This window comes from Pogona vitticeps, chromosome 3, assembly GCF_051106095.1.
Source record: "Pogona vitticeps strain Pit_001003342236 chromosome 3, PviZW2.1, whole genome shotgun sequence".
NCBI lineage: Eukaryota > Metazoa > Chordata > Lepidosauria > Squamata > Agamidae > Pogona > Pogona vitticeps.
Genome location: NC_135785.1, coordinates 67781191 through 67800168, shown reverse-complemented (window position 1 = coordinate 67800168; position 18978 = coordinate 67781191). Strand labels below are relative to the sequence as shown.

Genomic DNA, 18978 nt, shown 5'->3' with positions numbered 1-18978 from the left:
GGCAATGTCATCCTTAAACTCTTTGCAAAATTAATGCAAGAGCTGCACTGAATGTTGTGTACCCATAGTACAGTGGTAGAAGGCCTGCCCTGCTAGCAAGCAGAGTGGGGCAGCTGCTTTTGTTAGCAAAGTTCTGAAGATAAGCAGTAATGATGAGATACTGGAGAATATAAATGTGGATGCCACATGGCTTTCCTCACTCCCTCTGGAGCTATCTTGCTGCTCTTAGTTGTGGTGGAAGATGCTGTTCCATTACAGGTGCTGAAGGGGGGGGGGGGGAGGATTGGCTATACTGTTAAATCTCACAAAACTGGCATGCTTTTCAAGTCTCGAAGGACTTAACATCAGGCTGGACATTACAGAGCAATGGAGGTGCACATGGAAAAGTCCCCCAAATTATCATGGTTCCATGTCAAGGCCTGTTCCAAAATGGGAGTCCCATTTAAACCAAGTTCCAAAGTGGAGTGTATGCCATTCCCAGTTTTAAGAATATGGGCAATTATCTGCCTGCCAGCAACAGCAGAGTTAAGAAAAGCAGCATTTTCAGGATAATGGTACCACCACCATGGAATATCTAAAGCATACAAAGACCAATCAAGATAAGAATTGAGAGGATTTTGAAGAACTCCTACTGAAATGCTGAGAAATCTTCTGCTTTTGTATGAAACCAGAGATGCACAGTTGCCAGGAATTCAAAATGATACAAGAATTGTGAGGAACCTGGTTGGCCTTCAGAAAATATTAATTAATCATACATTAGGTCTCTAGTAGATAAAAAAAAAAAGGCAAAACTGGAAAATTTTGTCATTGCAATTCAAAATGAGTTGACCCTCTCATCCCTCTTCTCAAAAGAAGATACTGCATGGGGGTGGTAGAAAACACTGGGTTCTTTTTATACTCCGAGTCAGAATACAACCTACATTGAGGGAGAATATTCATCCTTTAAAATAAAAGAACAAAAATTAGATTTTCTATGAAGGCTTTTCTGCTAAAGCCACTTCAAATTGCACCAGTAGTGACAGCCAGACAAGGTTATGGTTTATAGCAACATAATACAAATCAATACTGTATTGACCTCTGAGTAAAAGCAATGAAACAGATTCTTGTGAATTGGCAATGAAGACTTTTTCTTAAGTATTAAAAAAGAAAGAATCAAGGGTTTAGAGGTCAGACTGCCCACTCATTGAAATCTTATCAACGTGGCTTGTGAAGTTCTGGTCACTGATTCTGTTCCAGGATGTTTAGGTCAGTCAAGGTGATTTGCTTAAAAATGTCGACCATCATAAACATGCCACATGATCCACCTATGAAATACATTGTAAAATAGATAGGCTTCAGGAACATTCATCACCTCAGAACTGAGGAGCTGGAAGGGACCCTACGGATCATCATACTGGGGAATTGAACCTCAGATTCCATAGCCGGAGGATCTGAACCACTAAGTTATCCAGCAGTTCCTTGAACTGCATATATATTTATATCTAATCTACTTCAAGTCAGTTGTTATAAATAGAAGATAAAAAATGGTGGGAGTGTTCCAGAGATCCCCTTCTTTCGCAAATAAGCACATTGCATCAAAGCACACATACATAGCCATGGTATGGGAAGACGTTTTATATTTTTAATGTACAGCACAAGTATGCACGATGAATAAGAATATGCACACATCTAAGGTAGCATCTTACAGACTGTATCTGGTGAAATACGTGTGTGTTTTGAGTGTGTGTGTGTGTGCACATGCACAGGAGGTGAGTGGCTTATAAGGGTTGTAGAAGTAATCTGAATATATATGACAGTAAATTATGGCCTAGCTGTAATGTTGTTCTCACTATGAGAAGGAAGTCTAGCTCAGTAGCCAAAAGGCTGCTTTGCAAACAGAGTGCTCCAGGTTCAAATTTCTGGTCTCCAAGTAAGGCTGAGAAATATCACTGCCACTCAGAACAGACAATATTGAGTTAGACTGACCAACGGTCTCCTTTAGTACAAGGCATCTTTCTATGTTTTTTGCATAGTGAATGGAACTATTATGTCCTGGTGTGAATAAACCTTGAAGAGTTTCACAGAAATTGATCTCAATGAAATACATTTATATGATAAAACCTATCTAACATGAAGATACTTGGGGGGGGGGGGAGGGAACACAATGGATTTTGAACTTATACCTGAAGATAAAAAGGAGGTAAATGCAGTTGTTAGTCCCAAACAGAAATGGGCCTTTGAACCAATGAGACGTTGACTTAAGTCTATTCATTCTGCTCAGTGAGTCTGTTCTAGCTGGCAGGATTTAGTGCCAAAGGTAATTTACTGCACTTATACCCTGCCTTTCTACTATAGAATATTGTTCAAAGCCATTTAGCTGATTGGTCCTTCTGCTACCATTACTCTCAATCCCCTCCACCTTTCCCCATTTTGCATTCCAAAATGGATTCTTCTTCAAGGCTTAATTATATCTCACCATTACTTTAAAGGACTTAATTTTCATATTGCTTCATTTACTGTCCTCCATTTTATCACACTGACATCTCTCTCCCTTTATGTGCCCCAGCTCCACTCAACTTTCCTTTTTTTCGCCTCCCTTTCCTGGATAGAAAACTGTCAAAAAATGATAGTGAAAAGACAAATAATTCCAATACTGTATATGAAAAGAATGACTAAAAGTTAAAGATTCGGAGAAATGTATGTGGAGGGTTTTTGTTTTTTTATGGAAAAGGTTGTGGCATTTTGTTCAAGAATATTTTAATACCATATGTCATTTTTAAAATTTCAGAGAAGTTTCTGCATGTACAGATACAATAAAACCAACCTTTTTACAATGAAAAGTGAATACATTTTATGCCCCCCCTCCTCTGCTAGTTTTTGTCTGGAAGAATACAATCATGCAATTCCTCTGCAAGGCTGTGCTGTTTGCATTCATTTGACTCCACATATATCCAGTGCAAAGTCTGTATCTCAGCTTCAGAAATTCAGCATGAAAAGGGCCACCTAACCTGTCAAAGCAGCATTTTCAGTTCTCAGTAATGACAGCTATATGATGCAACCTGCCAGCTTTATCTTACGGTAAGAGAATGTAAATTTTATAGACTGGAACCTTTGCAATTAGATTAGATTAGATTTACCTTTGGAAAACAGTGCCCTCAGCTCATATGCTCCCTGTCCATGACACATAAAGCATAAAATGAGTTTGATCGTGGAGGATTTGCTGACTAAAATTTTGACACTGGGTGAGGAGGTTGGCAGAGATACCTCCAGTGGGACCGTGTAGCCCTGGCCCAGGGGCCCAAGAGGATGCTGTACCTGTTCTTTTTACATTCTTGACATGTAACTTTATTAAACCTTTGCTTTTGAAAACAAAGGAATTAATAAACACTTCTTTATAGCTAGTTCCTCCTGAGTATGTAACTCCACACACAGACATGGCAAATATCATGAGCAGGACCATCTAGGTCATGAAACGCTATAGGAGAGTTGGGCAAATTCACCCTCTCTGAGGTCTATTTTGTCTGCACTCCAGGATCTTCCTAGGTCCTTATATACTGTCAAAATAGGCAGCTCCCACCTGATAAGCATGAAAACAGAAAGTACTTGGCAGTCCCCTTTTCATTTTGAAAAATTGTTGTTTTTAATGGAGGAGGTATTAAACATTGTGTGGTGTAGTGGATGGAGTGATGGAGTAGAACTCTGGAGGCCACAGTCTGAATTCTCACTTGGCCATGGAAACTGGTAAAACCATTCCTTAAAAATCTCACACCTTGAAAGCCCTTCTAGGGTCTCTATAAGTCATTTCAACTTGATGGAGTATAACAATAACAATTGAACATTGTAGGAGATCTGCAATCTGTTTGGAAGAAGGCTTCTAGGGGTGGCAATTTACCTTTTCTTGCTGGAGAAAACCACTTTAGCAGGAGAAAGGAGAATCTGATGCTGCTGTAAAAATAGACCCAGGGCCTCCATTCTGCCCACCTTTGTGCAAGAGGTACAGTCTGTGACACGAACAGAAAGCTCAGGGACTTTGGCAGGGGACATTACTCTTCTGAAAGGAGTATTCATTCTTTGTACTCACATAGGTAAAGGTTCCCCTTGACATTTAATTCAGTCGTGTCCAACTCTAGGGGGTGGTGCTCATCCCCGTTCCAAGCCGTAGAGCCAGCGTTTGTCCATAGACAGTTTCCATGGTCACATGGACAGCGCAACTAGACACGGAATGCTGTTACCTTCCCACTGAGGTGGTACCTATTTATCTACTTGCATTTGCATGCTTTCGAACTGCTAGGTTGGCAGGAGCTGGGACAAGCGCCGGGCGGTCACTCCGTCACGTGGATTTGATCTTACGACTGCTGGGCTTCTGACCTTGCAGCACAGAGGCTGCTTCAGTTAAACCCGCAGCACCACCATGTCCCGCTTTGTACTCACATATGGGAACCCATAACTTTTTTTTTGGGGGGGAGCCCTCTGTTATGTTTTGTTTCACACCCAAAACAAGGTATAATAAAGTACTGAAAAAGTCATAAGAACCTACTTACCACTGAGTCAAGAAACCTAATACAGCAGTCAAGCTCCAGGCGAGTCTCACAAAACTGCCGAAAGAGAAGCCTTCCTATTGGCTGCTTGTCACATAAACTGCAGTAATCTCTCTCTGGAGGAAACAAAGACAAAGGAGAAGAAAGGTTAGAAAACAACAAAAGAGGCACTTTTCAGTGCCTTTCAATCTGGTGTGTGTTCTGAAAACCGTCTCCACAAACAATAAAGGCAATACTGTATTTTGTATAAGTGTCGTCCCCCACTTTTCTAACCCCAAATTAAGAAAACTTAGCTTTGAGTTTTCAGCCTCTGGGCTAAGAATGCTTGGACATTATGAGTCTCTGTTGAATCTGAGCACCGCCCACAAGCTCCACGTCCAACGAGGTGTGCTCAAATTGGTTTGTACAGCATCAACTGACGTCAGTTCCATAAGACTCATGATTGGAGGAAGCTAAGTCTCCTGACTGTAGGAAGCTAAACCTTGTGACTGGAGGCAGCCTGTTTGCAAAGGCAAGGTATGTGCCATTTTGTTCTCGCCTCAGCTTCATTCTGTGTATAAGACGACACTCAATTTTTAGGCTAAAGATTTTAGGAAAAAGTATTGTCTTATACACAGAAAAATACGGCACATGCAAACAATTTATCAAACACAGGTATAGAAGGTCTTTTGCCCAATCAAGCATGAAAGTGTCGCCCAGAGACTCCCTTTAGCCGAGAGATTCTGTGCAGGTGCAGATTAAACCCTTGCCATCACAAATATCTTCAGTTCCACTTTGATCACACTGCCTACCAACTGGGTGACTTTCTGAACACATACATCATTTTAAAAACAAGAGAAATACACTAAACTTTAATTAACCTAGCAGAAGAAGTGTAGCCAGCTGTGCATTAAGGTGTTACTATTATAAAACTGGGAGTAAATATCAGATAACTTGCAATAGTGGCACCCTTGTTTGAGACATACTGATTGCTTTTTACAAAAATCCTCACAAAGAATTAAAGCACAGATTCTGTTTCCTCAAAACATTTGTGTTCTTTCTTTTCTCAGTACCATATGCCAATTTCTGTTGTTACAGCAACAACTCACTTCTTACCTCAACACACGATGCTCCATAACAGGCAGACAAGTTATCTAACTCCACTCATTACAGAGAACCATAATAGCATGCAGAGATTAAAATCCATTTCCTCCTACTAAAGGAAAATTTACTACATGTCTTGAATTGCTAAAAGATTAAGACCATGGTGTCTGATTTCAGTTCCTTACTCCTACATAGCTCCATTTAAGCAGCAGCTGTTGCTCTCCAGAATGGAGGGCTTTGTGGAAGCTGCTCTCCTTTTCTCAGGAACACTTTTTCAACTAGTTTCTAAGAAAATGGCAGAATTTGGGCAAATAGTAATCCAGTCATTATTTGCCCCATGAATTGTTATTTATCTTGCAATGTGCAAGAATGGGTGTCAGTACCCTCAGCCCCTCTGTAATTCCTTTCCTCATGGTGGAAATGACAAGTCTGATGAAGGGAGATTCCTGTTCACCTGGACTCTCTCCATGCGAGGAGGAATGCTGGAAAACTCAGGGCTCTTACTTATGTAGAACGCCTCTATGCATGAAGAAACCTTTCCAGATTTGTCACTTTCCTCTGGAGCAAAGCAATAACAGTAGAGGGCAGGGCCACTATTCCCTCCTCCAGGTGTGTTCATGTCAACCAGGCAGGTAAGTTACAGAGGTTACAACATCTGGGAATATTGCTTCAAAGTTTCTGCAGCTCTTACAAAATTCATTACTAGTTCCATCACTGTTGCTTTGCACATTTACTGCAGACGTTTCAGAAGTTCTTCAGGATGCATGTTTCTCATGTGTGCTCCATAGTTACACATACTAGCCACCATTCCAGGGAGTTGCATATAATCATCTTGTATTTTGCTGTACTCTTGTATATTGTGCAGATTGTGCGGAGCAGGAGTGAAGGGAGATAGTTTAAGGCTTCTGCATGTAATCTAGGAAACTGTGTCTCCTCTTTGATCCACATCTCGTGAACATTATTTGTTTATGCCTTTAGGACATTTGCAGACTACTTAAGGGTATTTGAAAGTAACATTCATATATATATTGCCAGATAGACAAAGCACAGAACATTACAATAATATAGCAAATCTCAATTAAAACATTTACAAGCAGGAATTCAAAACACAGTTTACAAACTGGGCCACACAAGTGGTTAGGGAAGCCTGAGTGAATAAAACAGGTCTTTAACAAGCCTCTAAAGCAAATCACAGCTGGAGCCTCCCAAATGCAGGGTGGGGAGAAAAAGATTTTCCAGAAGGTGGGTGCTTTTAACATTGCTTACAATTTTTCTATACAAAACAGACCCATGGGATGTAAAACAAAAAGTAGCCAGAGACACATCCTATTTACAACATCAAAATGGCCAGGATGTAAACATGAAAGCTGCAAACTCTGATCTTCAGCCCGTATCATGCTATAATGTTGACCACTGTGATATTTGTTTTCAGGCATTTGTTGAAATGCTAGACTAAAGATGTGGAACATCTGGCCTCTTAGATATACAGTACAACTTCCATTGCCCTTAGCATAGGTTACAACATCTGGAAGGTCACACATTCCCTAGCCTGTACTGGACTGAGGCAACATGGCAAGTCTTCCGGAAAGCTGCAGAGTACATTCACACGTGACCACTGACAGTGACTCATGCTCATGTAGTTGACTAGCTTTAGCAGCCCTAAGTGCATGGAATGCTCAGTTCAACTGGCACAGGCTAAGCACACCAGTGTAGTCAACTGTGCATCTTGAACCACTATTTCCTACTCAACTTCTGCAGTAAGACAGAAAAATGTATGCAATCCCTTACCAAGTTAGTACTGCCAGCCCTTGTGCCAACCACAAGGTGAATGTGGAACATTTTTTTTAACTCTTATTTCTGTATTGCCCTGCATTTAAAAAAAATCCTGGGGTAAGTAACAATATTTTAAAAATAAAATGCAACATATTTAGTAAAGCTAGTGAATATACTTCCCTGACACTGAACTGGCAATAACAGTGGCACTAGGCGTACCTCATGATGGAAAGTAATCAGGATGCCACAGTCAGGGTGCCAATATGGAAAAGGCTGAATTTCACCTTGAAGTGGGATATTGAGGCTGGCCTCTCCCACAGACCTAAGGACACAGGCATGTCTGGAGGGGGGGGGGCGTTCCTTCAGATTGCTGGGCTCTATTTAGGTCTTTCTAAGTCATTATCAGCATCCTGAATTCAGCTTGGAAACAGAAAGGCAACGTTGTGCTGCTGTACTCTTCTTCCCTTGAGTTTGTACAGCTAGTGGCATACTGGAGCCAGAACTCAAACGGTGGAAACCCTGGGACTTTCTGATTAGAACGGACTATAGCACATCTGTCCCCCTTCCCTGCTTTTCTGCTCCCTTTCAAGTTGCACAGCATTTTTGAGAGAAATGGATTTCTTAAAGAATACAGTGGTGCCTCGACTTACAAAACTAATCTGTATTGGAACGGTGGCCGTAACTCGAAGATTTCGTAAGTTGAAGCACCGTTTCCCATAGGAATGCGCTGAAAACAATTTAATCTGTTCCGGCAAAAGAAAAAAAATCAGCAAAAATAAATAAATAAAAGCTGCCCCCACTGCCCTCTGCTTTCCAAAACAGCCTGTGCTGCCCTCTGCCTCCTGTCCCGCTGCCCTCTGCTTCCTGTCCCCACTGCCTCAGTGACAGCGGGGACAGGAGACAGAGGGCAGTGGGGATAGCTTTGGAAGCCCAGCTTCATGGGCTTCCAAAGGCACCCTGACTGCCACATAGGGTGGCAGCTTCCCGGGCTTCCAAAGCATTGGCATCCAGCGCGGCGGTCGGGGCAGTGTTGGAAGTCCGGGAGGCTGAGCCTCCCTTTTCCTAACCATTGGGGTGAAGAAGCAGCCTCTTCCCCACCAACAGCTAGTAAATTTAAATTTCCCGCCCTTTTCCCCTGCCTTTTTTCGTTCGTAAGTCGAAGCTCCAGCCACAAGTAGAAGCAAAACTTTGTGGCTGGAGCTTTTTGTAACTCGAAATTTTCGTAAGTAGGGACGTTCGTAAGGCGAGCCCCCTAGTTTACTATATTGGTGTCTCCTATCCCTGCTGTAAGCAAAGTACCTGAGGATGTGTTCTCGAAGGCTTTCATGGCCGGGATCCAATGGTTTTTGTGGCTTTTTTGGGCTGTTTGGCCATGTTTTAGAGATTTTTCTTCGTAACGTTTCACCAGTCTCTGTGGCCGGGATCTTCAGAGGACAGGAGCTAGAACTCTGTCTGTGTTTTGGTAAATGTGTGGGACTGTTGAGTATTTGTAGCTGTGGGATCAGGTTTTTGTTCTTTTCAGGAGATTGGGTGCTTCCTGTGATCAGGGTGTTTTTTTGTTATGGGTGTTTTGTTGTGATAAGGGGGGAGATGATCTGTCATTCCCAAACAGTCTGAAAAACCCACAGCTACCTGAGGATCCTTTGGTTTTGAGTAGGCAATTATAAATCATTACCTTTACAAAAGACTCACTCTTCATTTGTTGATACAGACCAATCCAGCTGCATTTTGGAGTCTTTTGGGGTTTAGGGTGGGTATGGGAACTGCCACGGTGGACAGCCCCATTTCTAGATTTATTACTGTACCACTGTCTGTGGCCCACAAGATTGGGAGTGCAAACTCAATTCAAATCATCCCTGACAAGCCACACACGCAAAACAATGGCTGCAACACCTAGATCATAATCAATTGACAATCTGGTCTTATACTTCACGAAGGCATTGCTTACCTTCCTCTGAGCAGAAGCCCTTAAGTCCTGCACTATTCTTTTTTTAAAGGAACTTTTTAAAAATGCAGCTTGAAACTGTTGTTTTAAACCTTTTGTATTTGCACATGCCTGAAAGGGTCTCTCTGGATTGTGGCTATGCTGTTGCGGCTGAAAAAGGAGAACATTCATCATTTTTTATTTAGAAAAATTGTCAAAAAATAAACCCAGATAAATGCAAGAGGATGTGCAACAGCTCTAAGTCATCCAATCCTTGGCACTACTAATTGGTGAGAACAGGATGAACTTGCTGGTAAAATAATAAATGAAATTCTCATTTTCTTTTAAGAGGTATTAAACAGTTTATAAGGCTTTGGTTCTTCAAGACTGAGGAGCTGGTATGTTGTGGTCCTCAGGCTATGAACATCACACCCTTTCCTGATTAGCTGGTAAACACATTTTGCGTACCTTACGGGAACACAAACCCAAAAGAAAACATTTCCAATGACAAATCCAGAGGTGGAAAGGAATATTTTCAAAGTAATTGGCTACAGTTTTAAGGCACTAAAGAGTTAGCTGCAATTACAGTTACAGTGTTCAAAGTAACTCTTTGCTTTCCTGCTTCTCAAGTAACTTTCAGCTACTTATTAAACAGCCCTGAATGGTACAAGTTGCTGGAACAAAAGTTGCTCTTTTGGGGTCTACCTTCTTGTTACCTCAATACAAAAAAAAAAAAAAAAAAAAAAATCATGAATAATTTAGCTCCATAATTACCAAAACACTAAAAAATAAACCTACAGTTTTATGACAATGAGGCTGAAACTATCCCTCATTAAGTAACATGATGATAGATCTCTTCCTAGAGAGCAGGGAAAAAAAATACAACTAACCAGTTATTTGTAGCCAGTATCTGCCAAGCCCTGCGATCATGGCAAGTTACCCACCGCCAAAAAGATAGGGAGGAAGTTCCTAGGTATACAGATATACATTTATTGAGTCCAATGTACTTCCAAACATCATCCTCAGAGGCCAACTTAAATGTTTAATTTTTGTAATTTTTGTTCTTTAACTTATTCTGAAATCACTCAACTGGTAAAAGTATTTCTGTATTCTGGAGGCATCCTTTTCTCTCCACATCCCATATTGGTATCTTACCATTTTGGAATGCTTTTTATTGCCCCCTCCCCCCGCGGTGCAGACAAAATTTTCCATATTATATCCAACAGTTTTCCTGACTCTTATTCAGTCTTATTTATTCTATGGCCAGACTCCTGTTTGTCTTTGTGCAATGCAAAAGAGGTCCTGTATACATTTGCTAAGCTTTTTGGCCAGGCAGTTTGGACTGACTAATTAGATTGGTTCCTGTGAAGCTGATTCTTGGGGGATTTGGTAGCTGAACTGGGACAGATGGGAAGGAAAGAAAGATATTGTTGAGGCCAGGTGTGCATCTTTCTCTGTGTGTGCTTGTGCCCAGCCAGTTGGCTGTGGATCTTGCCACAGCTTGCTTTCTGCTGCCCCAACTCTGCTGATGCTTTAGCTCTTCTTCAGCTACCATTTCCTTTCTGGGGGTTTGACCCAGTGCTTCTCATGGTGGTAAATCAAGCAAAATGCCACCTAGCTAACCTTTTCCCCTCCCTTCATTATCACTCTCTTGAAAGTTCTCACTGGCAAAGCTTCAACAAGTCACTTTGGTAGGTTATCAATACCAGAATCCTTCATGGGTAGGGGATTGTGGAAGCTGTAGTTCCCAAAAAGTAACTTGTTCAAGTTCTGGTTTTCCTGACCAGGCAGCCTGACAGCCTCGTTCTTGACAGCCCCTGAAGTCACGGATTGGTTTTGACCACTTCCCAACCTCATCTCTGTCCTTGGAGTCAGGAGTCATCTCCTCCTTTGGAGTCAGGAGGCTGCCCAGGTTTGAGAAGCCTGAGAAAGGAAATCTTTGGAGTCTGTGGATCACAGTGGCTGACAACCCACTTGATCTGTGTCCTCTTTTTTAAGAGGAGGGTCTTCTCTAATTCTCACAGAAAACATTTTGTTAAAGGGCCCAAGTTATTTCTTCAGTCTCCCAGGCTGAGAGGGAAATTTACTGCACCTTTTACACACCCAAATTAGGAATTCAAGTGCGATTATCTCCACATAATGACAATAAAAACCATACACTAATCTATCCTGATGCAAAAGCAGATTAAAGTGGTTTTCCATCAAAAGCTTCATTATGGGCTCCTTGAAAGGGCTTAGATGTTGTTTTGGTTGCATCAGGAAATACTGCCTGTATTACCAATGAATTTTAGATCTAAAAACCAAGCTAGAACATGAGACAGAGGAAAGTATTTAGTCCTTTGTAGTAATAAGAATGTAAAGTAGAAAAGATTACTCTGGCATTTAGTGCACAAAAAGTCCTAATTCAAGCTCATTATTCCTTATGGAACTTCATAATTGTCTTAGACACTCCCACAGGATGACAAGAAGCCAAAGAAGTACATACTTCAGAAATGTTAAGTGGCTGCACACTTCTGAAAGGATTTTGATTTTGTTTCTTCAAAGAGTGTACCGGGAGGTTCCCTCATAGTCAAAAGCTGTTGCCATGAAGTATGAAAGAAGATTATTCAGGCCCAAAGTCCTCTTAGGTACAAATTACCTGATCTATTGTGTCTGCATTATGAAAACCTTAATATCCAATTTGACCATAATGAGAAAATGAACTTTCCTCTCAGCTTCAAGCTAGTGCAGTAAATGCATTAGTTTGGTACACTAAGAGAGCTAGGAAGAAGCATGTTACATGTTGTTACCTGTAATACATTACTTTGTGTCAGTAAGGAAGGGGCAATACAAAAAAACTCAACAATTTACCAATTGATTTTTTTTAACTTTTGTGATGTGTAATGAAGTGTTATTTCCTCATTACTTACAAAACATTCCGTTTGGGGAAATGGGGGAAAGGGAGATTTGCCTTGTATTTTTTTAAGTAATGGAAAAATGTGTTACATTTTTCACTAACAATGTTACACATAATAATTACCATATTACTTTGGGGAGGGGGGAAACCAAGTACAGTGGTACCTCGCATAACGTTTGCTTCGTTTAACGTTTTTTTCGCTTAACGTTTATTTTTTCAGAGTCAGATTGTGCTTCGTATAACGTTTTTCCCTATGGGCGATTTTCGCATAGCGTTTTTGGGACCATGCTTCGCTTAACGTTTTTTGTTTTAGGTCCCCTGCTTCACTTAACGATGTTTTTTTTTTCAATTAAAAAAGTGTCTTAGAAGGGTCAAAAACGGTTCTAAATGCTTGGATTCGTTAGAGGACCCCTTAAGACATGTGCAAACCTGATTTGGCTTTGATCTGACTTTTCGTTAATTTTTTGTGAATTTTTGTTTTTTGGCCCATAGGAACCAATGGACCTGTCAAAATCTGACAGCTCCATGCTTTCCTATGGGGGAGAAAACAATTTACAAAAAATTAACAAAAGTTCAGCTCAAAGCCAAATCAGGTTTGCACACAACTTAGGGGGTCCTCTAACGAACCCAAGCATTTAGAACAGTTGCTGAGTCTTCATTAATTTTTTGTGAATTTTTTCTTCCCCCATAGGAAATAATGGAGCTGTCAGATTTTGACAGCTGTCAAAAGTTGGGGGGAAAAAATTCACCATTAATTAACGAAAAGTCAGATCAAAGCCAGATTAACTTTTGCATCCGTTTTAGAGGGTGCAGAAGCTAATCCAAGCATTTAAAACCATTTTTGACCCTTTTATGACACACTTAATTTTGCAAAAATTGACTTCGCAAAGCCATTGAAATGTATTGAGTCAGCTACAATACATTCCAATGGAGGATACATTGTATCGTTTAACGATGTTTCCTATGGGTTTTTTCGCTTAAGGACGGCAATCCGTGCCTATTGGAACGGATTAACCGGTTTCCAATGCATCTCTATGGGAAATGGTGTTTCGCATAAAGTTTTTTTCGCATAAGGTTTTTTTTTTTGGAACCAATTAAAAACGTTATGCGAGGCACCACTGTAATGTCTACATGTTACTTTTTGAAAACGTTTGTCAAGATTATGCTGGGTCACAGAGGCCCACACTAGCCACTCAGACACACTACCCAGATTGTCCTGGTGTAGATAAAATCAGGAAGACCAAAAGGGGTGATGGCTGTGGAAAATCTTCTTGCCCAGTACCCTCCCAACACCTCAGTCCACTCTGACTGAGCACTGCTTCTAGGGAGTTACTAGAAATCCACAGGTTTAAGTGTCTTGACTTTCTAATCAACCCTGCAAGGTAGGAATACTGAAAATACCCACAAAATCATCCCAAGAGATGATCGAGTCAAGGCCTGGTTTTAAATACCACCAACCTTCTTTCTCCAAAATGGCCACAGATATAAAAGGTTATATATATTTTTTTCAGGTGGTGAAAAGTCAAAATAGCAAAACTTCAAAACAGTTTCAGTTGTTACAGAAATGGTCAAAAGACTGTGGCACAACTAAACAATCAAAAAGCAATTTATACCCACAATTCCAGTTTCCAGACCCTTCCAGGAAATCAGGCATTGGATTGCCCCGAACCACTGCAAAGAGAGTAGATACTTCTCCCCTCCCTTATTTCATCTGAAAACATTTTGCTGATTAACTCAGTATCAAGAAGTACTCTCAGTCTGACCTTGAGATTTCCATTCTCACAGAGATAAGGCGCAGGTGGTTCCTGCCTTCTAATTAACAGCAGGCATCAGTCAGCTTGTCCTGAGATTGTTTTCCAAAGGGTAACAGAAATTATGACCCCCCATTTTCCCAGCCTCTTGGCAATGATAGCCACAATACTTCCAATATTTAGTCTAAATATCAGCAAAAACTTCTTAACTGTTGGAGCAGTACGACAATGGAACCAATTACCTTTGGGGGTGTGAGTGTTCCAACGCTGGAGGTGTTCAAGAGAAAATTGGACATTGATCTGTCAGATCTGCTCTGATTTGGATTCCTACATTGAGCAGGGGATTGGACTCAATGACCTTCTAGATCCTTTCCAACTCAATTATTCTATGATCCTATTGGTGTTTGTGTAAGATTTGTCTAATTTGACATGACTAACTGTGATTAATTCAGGAGGTGTTGAGTGGATTTTAGTTGTGTTGCTGGCCATGTGCCCAACTGTACAACTGACAAGTCACTTGACACTTCATCAATTAGTCACAATTAGCTGTGGCCAGTTATACAAACCTTATACAAACACCAGTAGGATTCCAGCCAATGTTTCTGATCATATGCCCTATAAATCAAGGAGGAGGAACGTTTTTCAGCCCATGGGCTGAATTCAGTGGGGAGTGCATTCCAGTGGTGGGTGTATCCAAATGCCAAGGAATAGGATCAAAAATTATTTTAAAATTCGTACTACCAATAGTTTAGCTGTAGGAGACTTTTTCAATCTTTCAGAATTTTGTGTGTGTGTGTGTGTGTGTGTGTTTGAGAGAGAGAGAGAGAGAGAGAGAACTATGCAAAAGTTAACAAACTACCAAAGCTTTATGGGAAAGGGGACATGGTCATTTGGGGAAGCACACAGGATCAAGATGGAACCTTGGGAGAGCTTATTCAACTCTAAGGCCTAAAGTTATGGTACAGAACCCTTTTGGGCAACTCAGTTGTATCACTTATATTATGAATAAGACATAACAGTTGTCCCCAAGATGTCTTTCTCTAGTGGGTTGGACTACAATTCCCATCATGACCATGGTGGATGGAGGTGATGGGAGATTCGAGAGCATCAGACTGGGGGATGCTGAGCAATCTTCCCTACTTCATTCAAAATCCATGGAGCATATATATTATTTTTAAAAAGATTTTAAAATTGAGAAGTACTTTGATGTGTAAAATTGTAAAACTTTATTGCTTTGTTGTGTGTGCTTATGTATATAACAATGCAATAACATTATCCCTGTTTTACACAGCAAAACAATGCTCAATTTAATTTTATTTTCAAAAAAGTATTTGTGATCTATTGCACTGTTGCATATGTAATAGCTCCCTTTCTGGATGCACACTTTAACATGGCGAGGAGGTTTGTGCATGTTAATGAAGCAGCGAACAATATCAAAGGAGTGCAGTGGCTATAGGATCCTTGCTGCAATTTTCTTTGAAAGCAAAGTGAGGCTTAAGTTATTGCAACATAGGCTTTTACCTTATAAGTAGCCAGAAATGTATGATGTTAACTCAAAACATCACCAAATGACCTGAAATTTGGTGTACATTCATATTTTGCCAGCAGAAACAACATAAGAGGTGTGCACCATATAAGTTTTTCTTTTTTTAAAAATCCCATACCTACATGCAATGGCCTAATGTTGAAGCTAGATGGTACAAAGGAAGAGGCATGAGAGATCATATTGCAAATACCTGCTGGTTAGTGGAGCACATCAAAACATTTTAGAAGTTGTTCAGTCAGTGTTTTATAGACTACAGGAAAGCCTTTGACTGTGTGGATGATGAGAAGCTATGGATTGTTCTGAAAGAAATAAGTGTGGCTCAGCACTTGATTGAGCTGATGCATAACCTTTATTGTGGACCAGAAACTACTATTAGGATAGAACATGGAGAGACAGAATGGTTTCTTACAGGCAAAGATGTCCGACAAGGGCACATTTTTATCCCTTTATCTGTTCAAACTCTACATAGAACATATCATACAGAAAGCCAGACAAAATTCAGATGAAGGAGGAGTGAAAACTGCTGGAAGAAACATCAATAATGTAAGACTAAAGGACTTCAGTGGAACATTAAGGGGACAAAAAATCCTGACTACAGAATGTTAGCTGCTGTTACAGTTTAATTGTTTTTAATGTATAATTTATTGTGTTTCAAATTCTACTTCTTTAACACTGTGAGCCTACTTGAGTCCTCTTTATCAGGAAAAAGGCAGCCTATAAATAGGACAGACAGACAGACTGCACTTGCCAATGAAGAAATTGAAATTATTAAAGATTTTGAACACTTTGATTTAATCATCAATCCAAATGAAGACTGCAGCCAAGAAATTAGAAGAAGGTTGAGACTCAGAAGGGTAGCAATGAAGGAATTATATGCATCACCAGAGACCCAAGCCAAGATAGTTCATACTCTTGTATTTCTGATCACTATGTATGGGTGTGAAAGATGGTCAGTGAAGAAAGCGACCAGGAAAAAAAAAAGATTCATTTGAAATATGGTGCTGGAGGAGAGCCTTGAGGATACTCTGGATGCCCAGAAAGATGAAAAAGTGGATTCTAGGGCAAATCAAGCCTGAACTATCTCTGGAGACAAAAATGCTGAAACTGAAGCTGTTCTACTTCGGCCACAGGAGAAGAATGCCAAATTTCTATGGAAAAGATAACAATGCTAGGAAAAGGTGAAGGCAGTGTAGTGTTCACCCTGCTCATTAATATTTATATTCTGATTGTAATGCACAAATAGGAGTTGGTAAGGGGCAGAGTTAAGTAGGGTGAAGAAAAGGAGGGAGGGAGGGAGGGAGGGAGGGAGGGAGAGAATGAGAGTAGGTAGTTGAGAGTGAAGAACTAAAGTTGTTTAGTTGAGAGTTAAAGACATTGACTAGACTGTTATCACCTGTAACGATAAACAATTTCTACTTGGTTCTTAAATGATACATTGCCTGGACCTCTGTCATTAAGAGTGTATAAAGTTGATGTAATCAACTGGTGGCAGCTGAATGACACATAGCTTGGAACTTTGCTTGGTGAAACAAACAAAGGGAAAGGAAGCCACAAATATGGGTTTATAAGAGCTGAGTAGAGCTGTTGAAGACAGGACATTTTGGAGATATCTCAGTCAAACAGTTATCATAAGTTAAAAGCGACTTGACAAGATGAACAACAACATAAGAGAAAGGTTATGTAGGAAAAGAAAAGAATCCCCTTTCCACACATTTCATATTCTTCCCATTTAAAACACTCCTTATGAAAAATTAGTCTTTGACTTTAAGCATTCTGTACATATGTTTTGTTTTTTTGCTTTCCTTTTTGTTACATCTTTTGGATTCTAAGCTTGCAGGCAGCAGCTGTCTTGTTTTATTAACGGTATAACTAATTATCTGCTCTCGGAGACTTTTTGCCGAACAACAAGATAACTGTGCTCGAAATAAGCCATTAATGAATGAAATGCTTAAAGTAGCTCAAATTTACACACTCACTTTCTCTCGTGTGCTCTCTCACACACAGAGAGACACAGCCATGTATCCTAAAGAATGTCTTAGTATTTTGCACATTAAAAATAGGAGGAGGATCTACAGTATGTTTCCAATGGGAACTGGACTTCCCATCTTAACTCCACAGTAAAGTTTTTCTCCATGCAGGGGGATTGTTTCCTTTGTCCCATTGCATTTATACACATCATCAGTCACTGCCACTGAATGAAAGCAAGGAAAGTAGCATTCTATGGGGGAATCATCCCCATTGCTTCAAATAAATGACTGCTAGCAACTTTCTCTCACACACCCATGCCAGTAATAGAATCTACCCTCACCTCAGGTAGCCGAAGTAATTATTAGTTGATTTTATCATTACATTAAAGCCATTGAAATTCACCTGTTCAGATTGTTGTATTTTTGAAAATATCCATAACGAATACTTTTTATTTAGCATTAGGTCTTTCTTTCTTTCTTTGTATCAAACCATTGCACAATTTAAAATTATGGACACATATGAAATATAGGCAAAATTTAAAACAAATTAAAATGTTATGATGTTTAGACTACTTTTGACCTGAAGTGGGCTACTTCAATAGTATCTCAGTCATCTGCCAGATCTTCTTTTGTATACGTGATGGGGAAGAAAGTGCATGCACATAAGTGCTGCGTTGATTGCATTTCTCCACACAGAAAATATGTCCTGTATCCAAGTAGCGTCATTTTATTTGATTATTCTTTGATTTCCTTACTTCACTTCGAAGTCTAAGTGTTTTCCAGATGGTCCAGCTAGCTTCTTATCCTGGTGGGACACACCCTTCAGCATTCATCCACTCAGCAAGGTGTGTTATTTTTGTTCTCCATAGAAAAACAAAACAACACACCTTGCTGAGTGGATAGCCTTGCCTCTTCTGGTTTAATAATCAGGAAACATGTGAAGTAAAAATACAATTATTCTTGAAGGCTTTCATGGCCAGGATCCAATGGTTGTTGTAGGTTTTTCGGGCTGTTTGGCCATGTTCTGGAGATTCTTCTTCCTAACATTTCGCCAGTCTCTGTGGCCGGCATCTTCAGAGGACAGAACTCTCTCTGTGTTCTGGTGTAGCGTGTGGGATAATTGAGTATTTGTAGCTGTGGGGTCAGCTTTTTGTCCTTTTCAGGAGATTGGGTGATTATGGTGATCAGGGTGCTTTTTGTTGTGGGTGTATTGTTGTGTTTAGGGGGAGATGATCTGTCATTGGGCCAAACTACACTTGCAGGAACTCCAAGAGGGCCCTACTGGAGACTTCGCTAACCACCAGGGTCTCCTATTGCACCGAGGGCTCCTGTATGTTCCTCCAGGGCCCCTCTGAACCAACGTACTCTATTTGACCCATGATTCTCCTCCTGCAGGACACTTTGGTCAGTATAAGACTCTGCATCTATTCACACGGGAGTTCTGGTGGCGAGGAAAAATACGAGGTTCGTCAGATCCTGGACTCCCGAATTCACCAGGGAAGCCTTCAGTACCTTTTGGAT

At 40.4% G+C, this 18978-nt stretch overlaps 1 protein-coding gene across 1 annotated transcript in view; it reads right to left on the bottom strand.

Moving 5' to 3' along the window:
* Positions 1–18978, bottom strand: part of GRK5 (G protein-coupled receptor kinase 5) — a 198570-nt gene that overhangs the window by 78741 nt on the left and 100851 nt on the right. The window contains exon 3 of the mRNA XM_020786450.3: positions 4521–4633. Coding sequence (XP_020642109.1) covers positions 4521–4633 — 113 coding nt within the window. The remainder of the gene's footprint in view (positions 1–4520; positions 4634–18978) is intronic.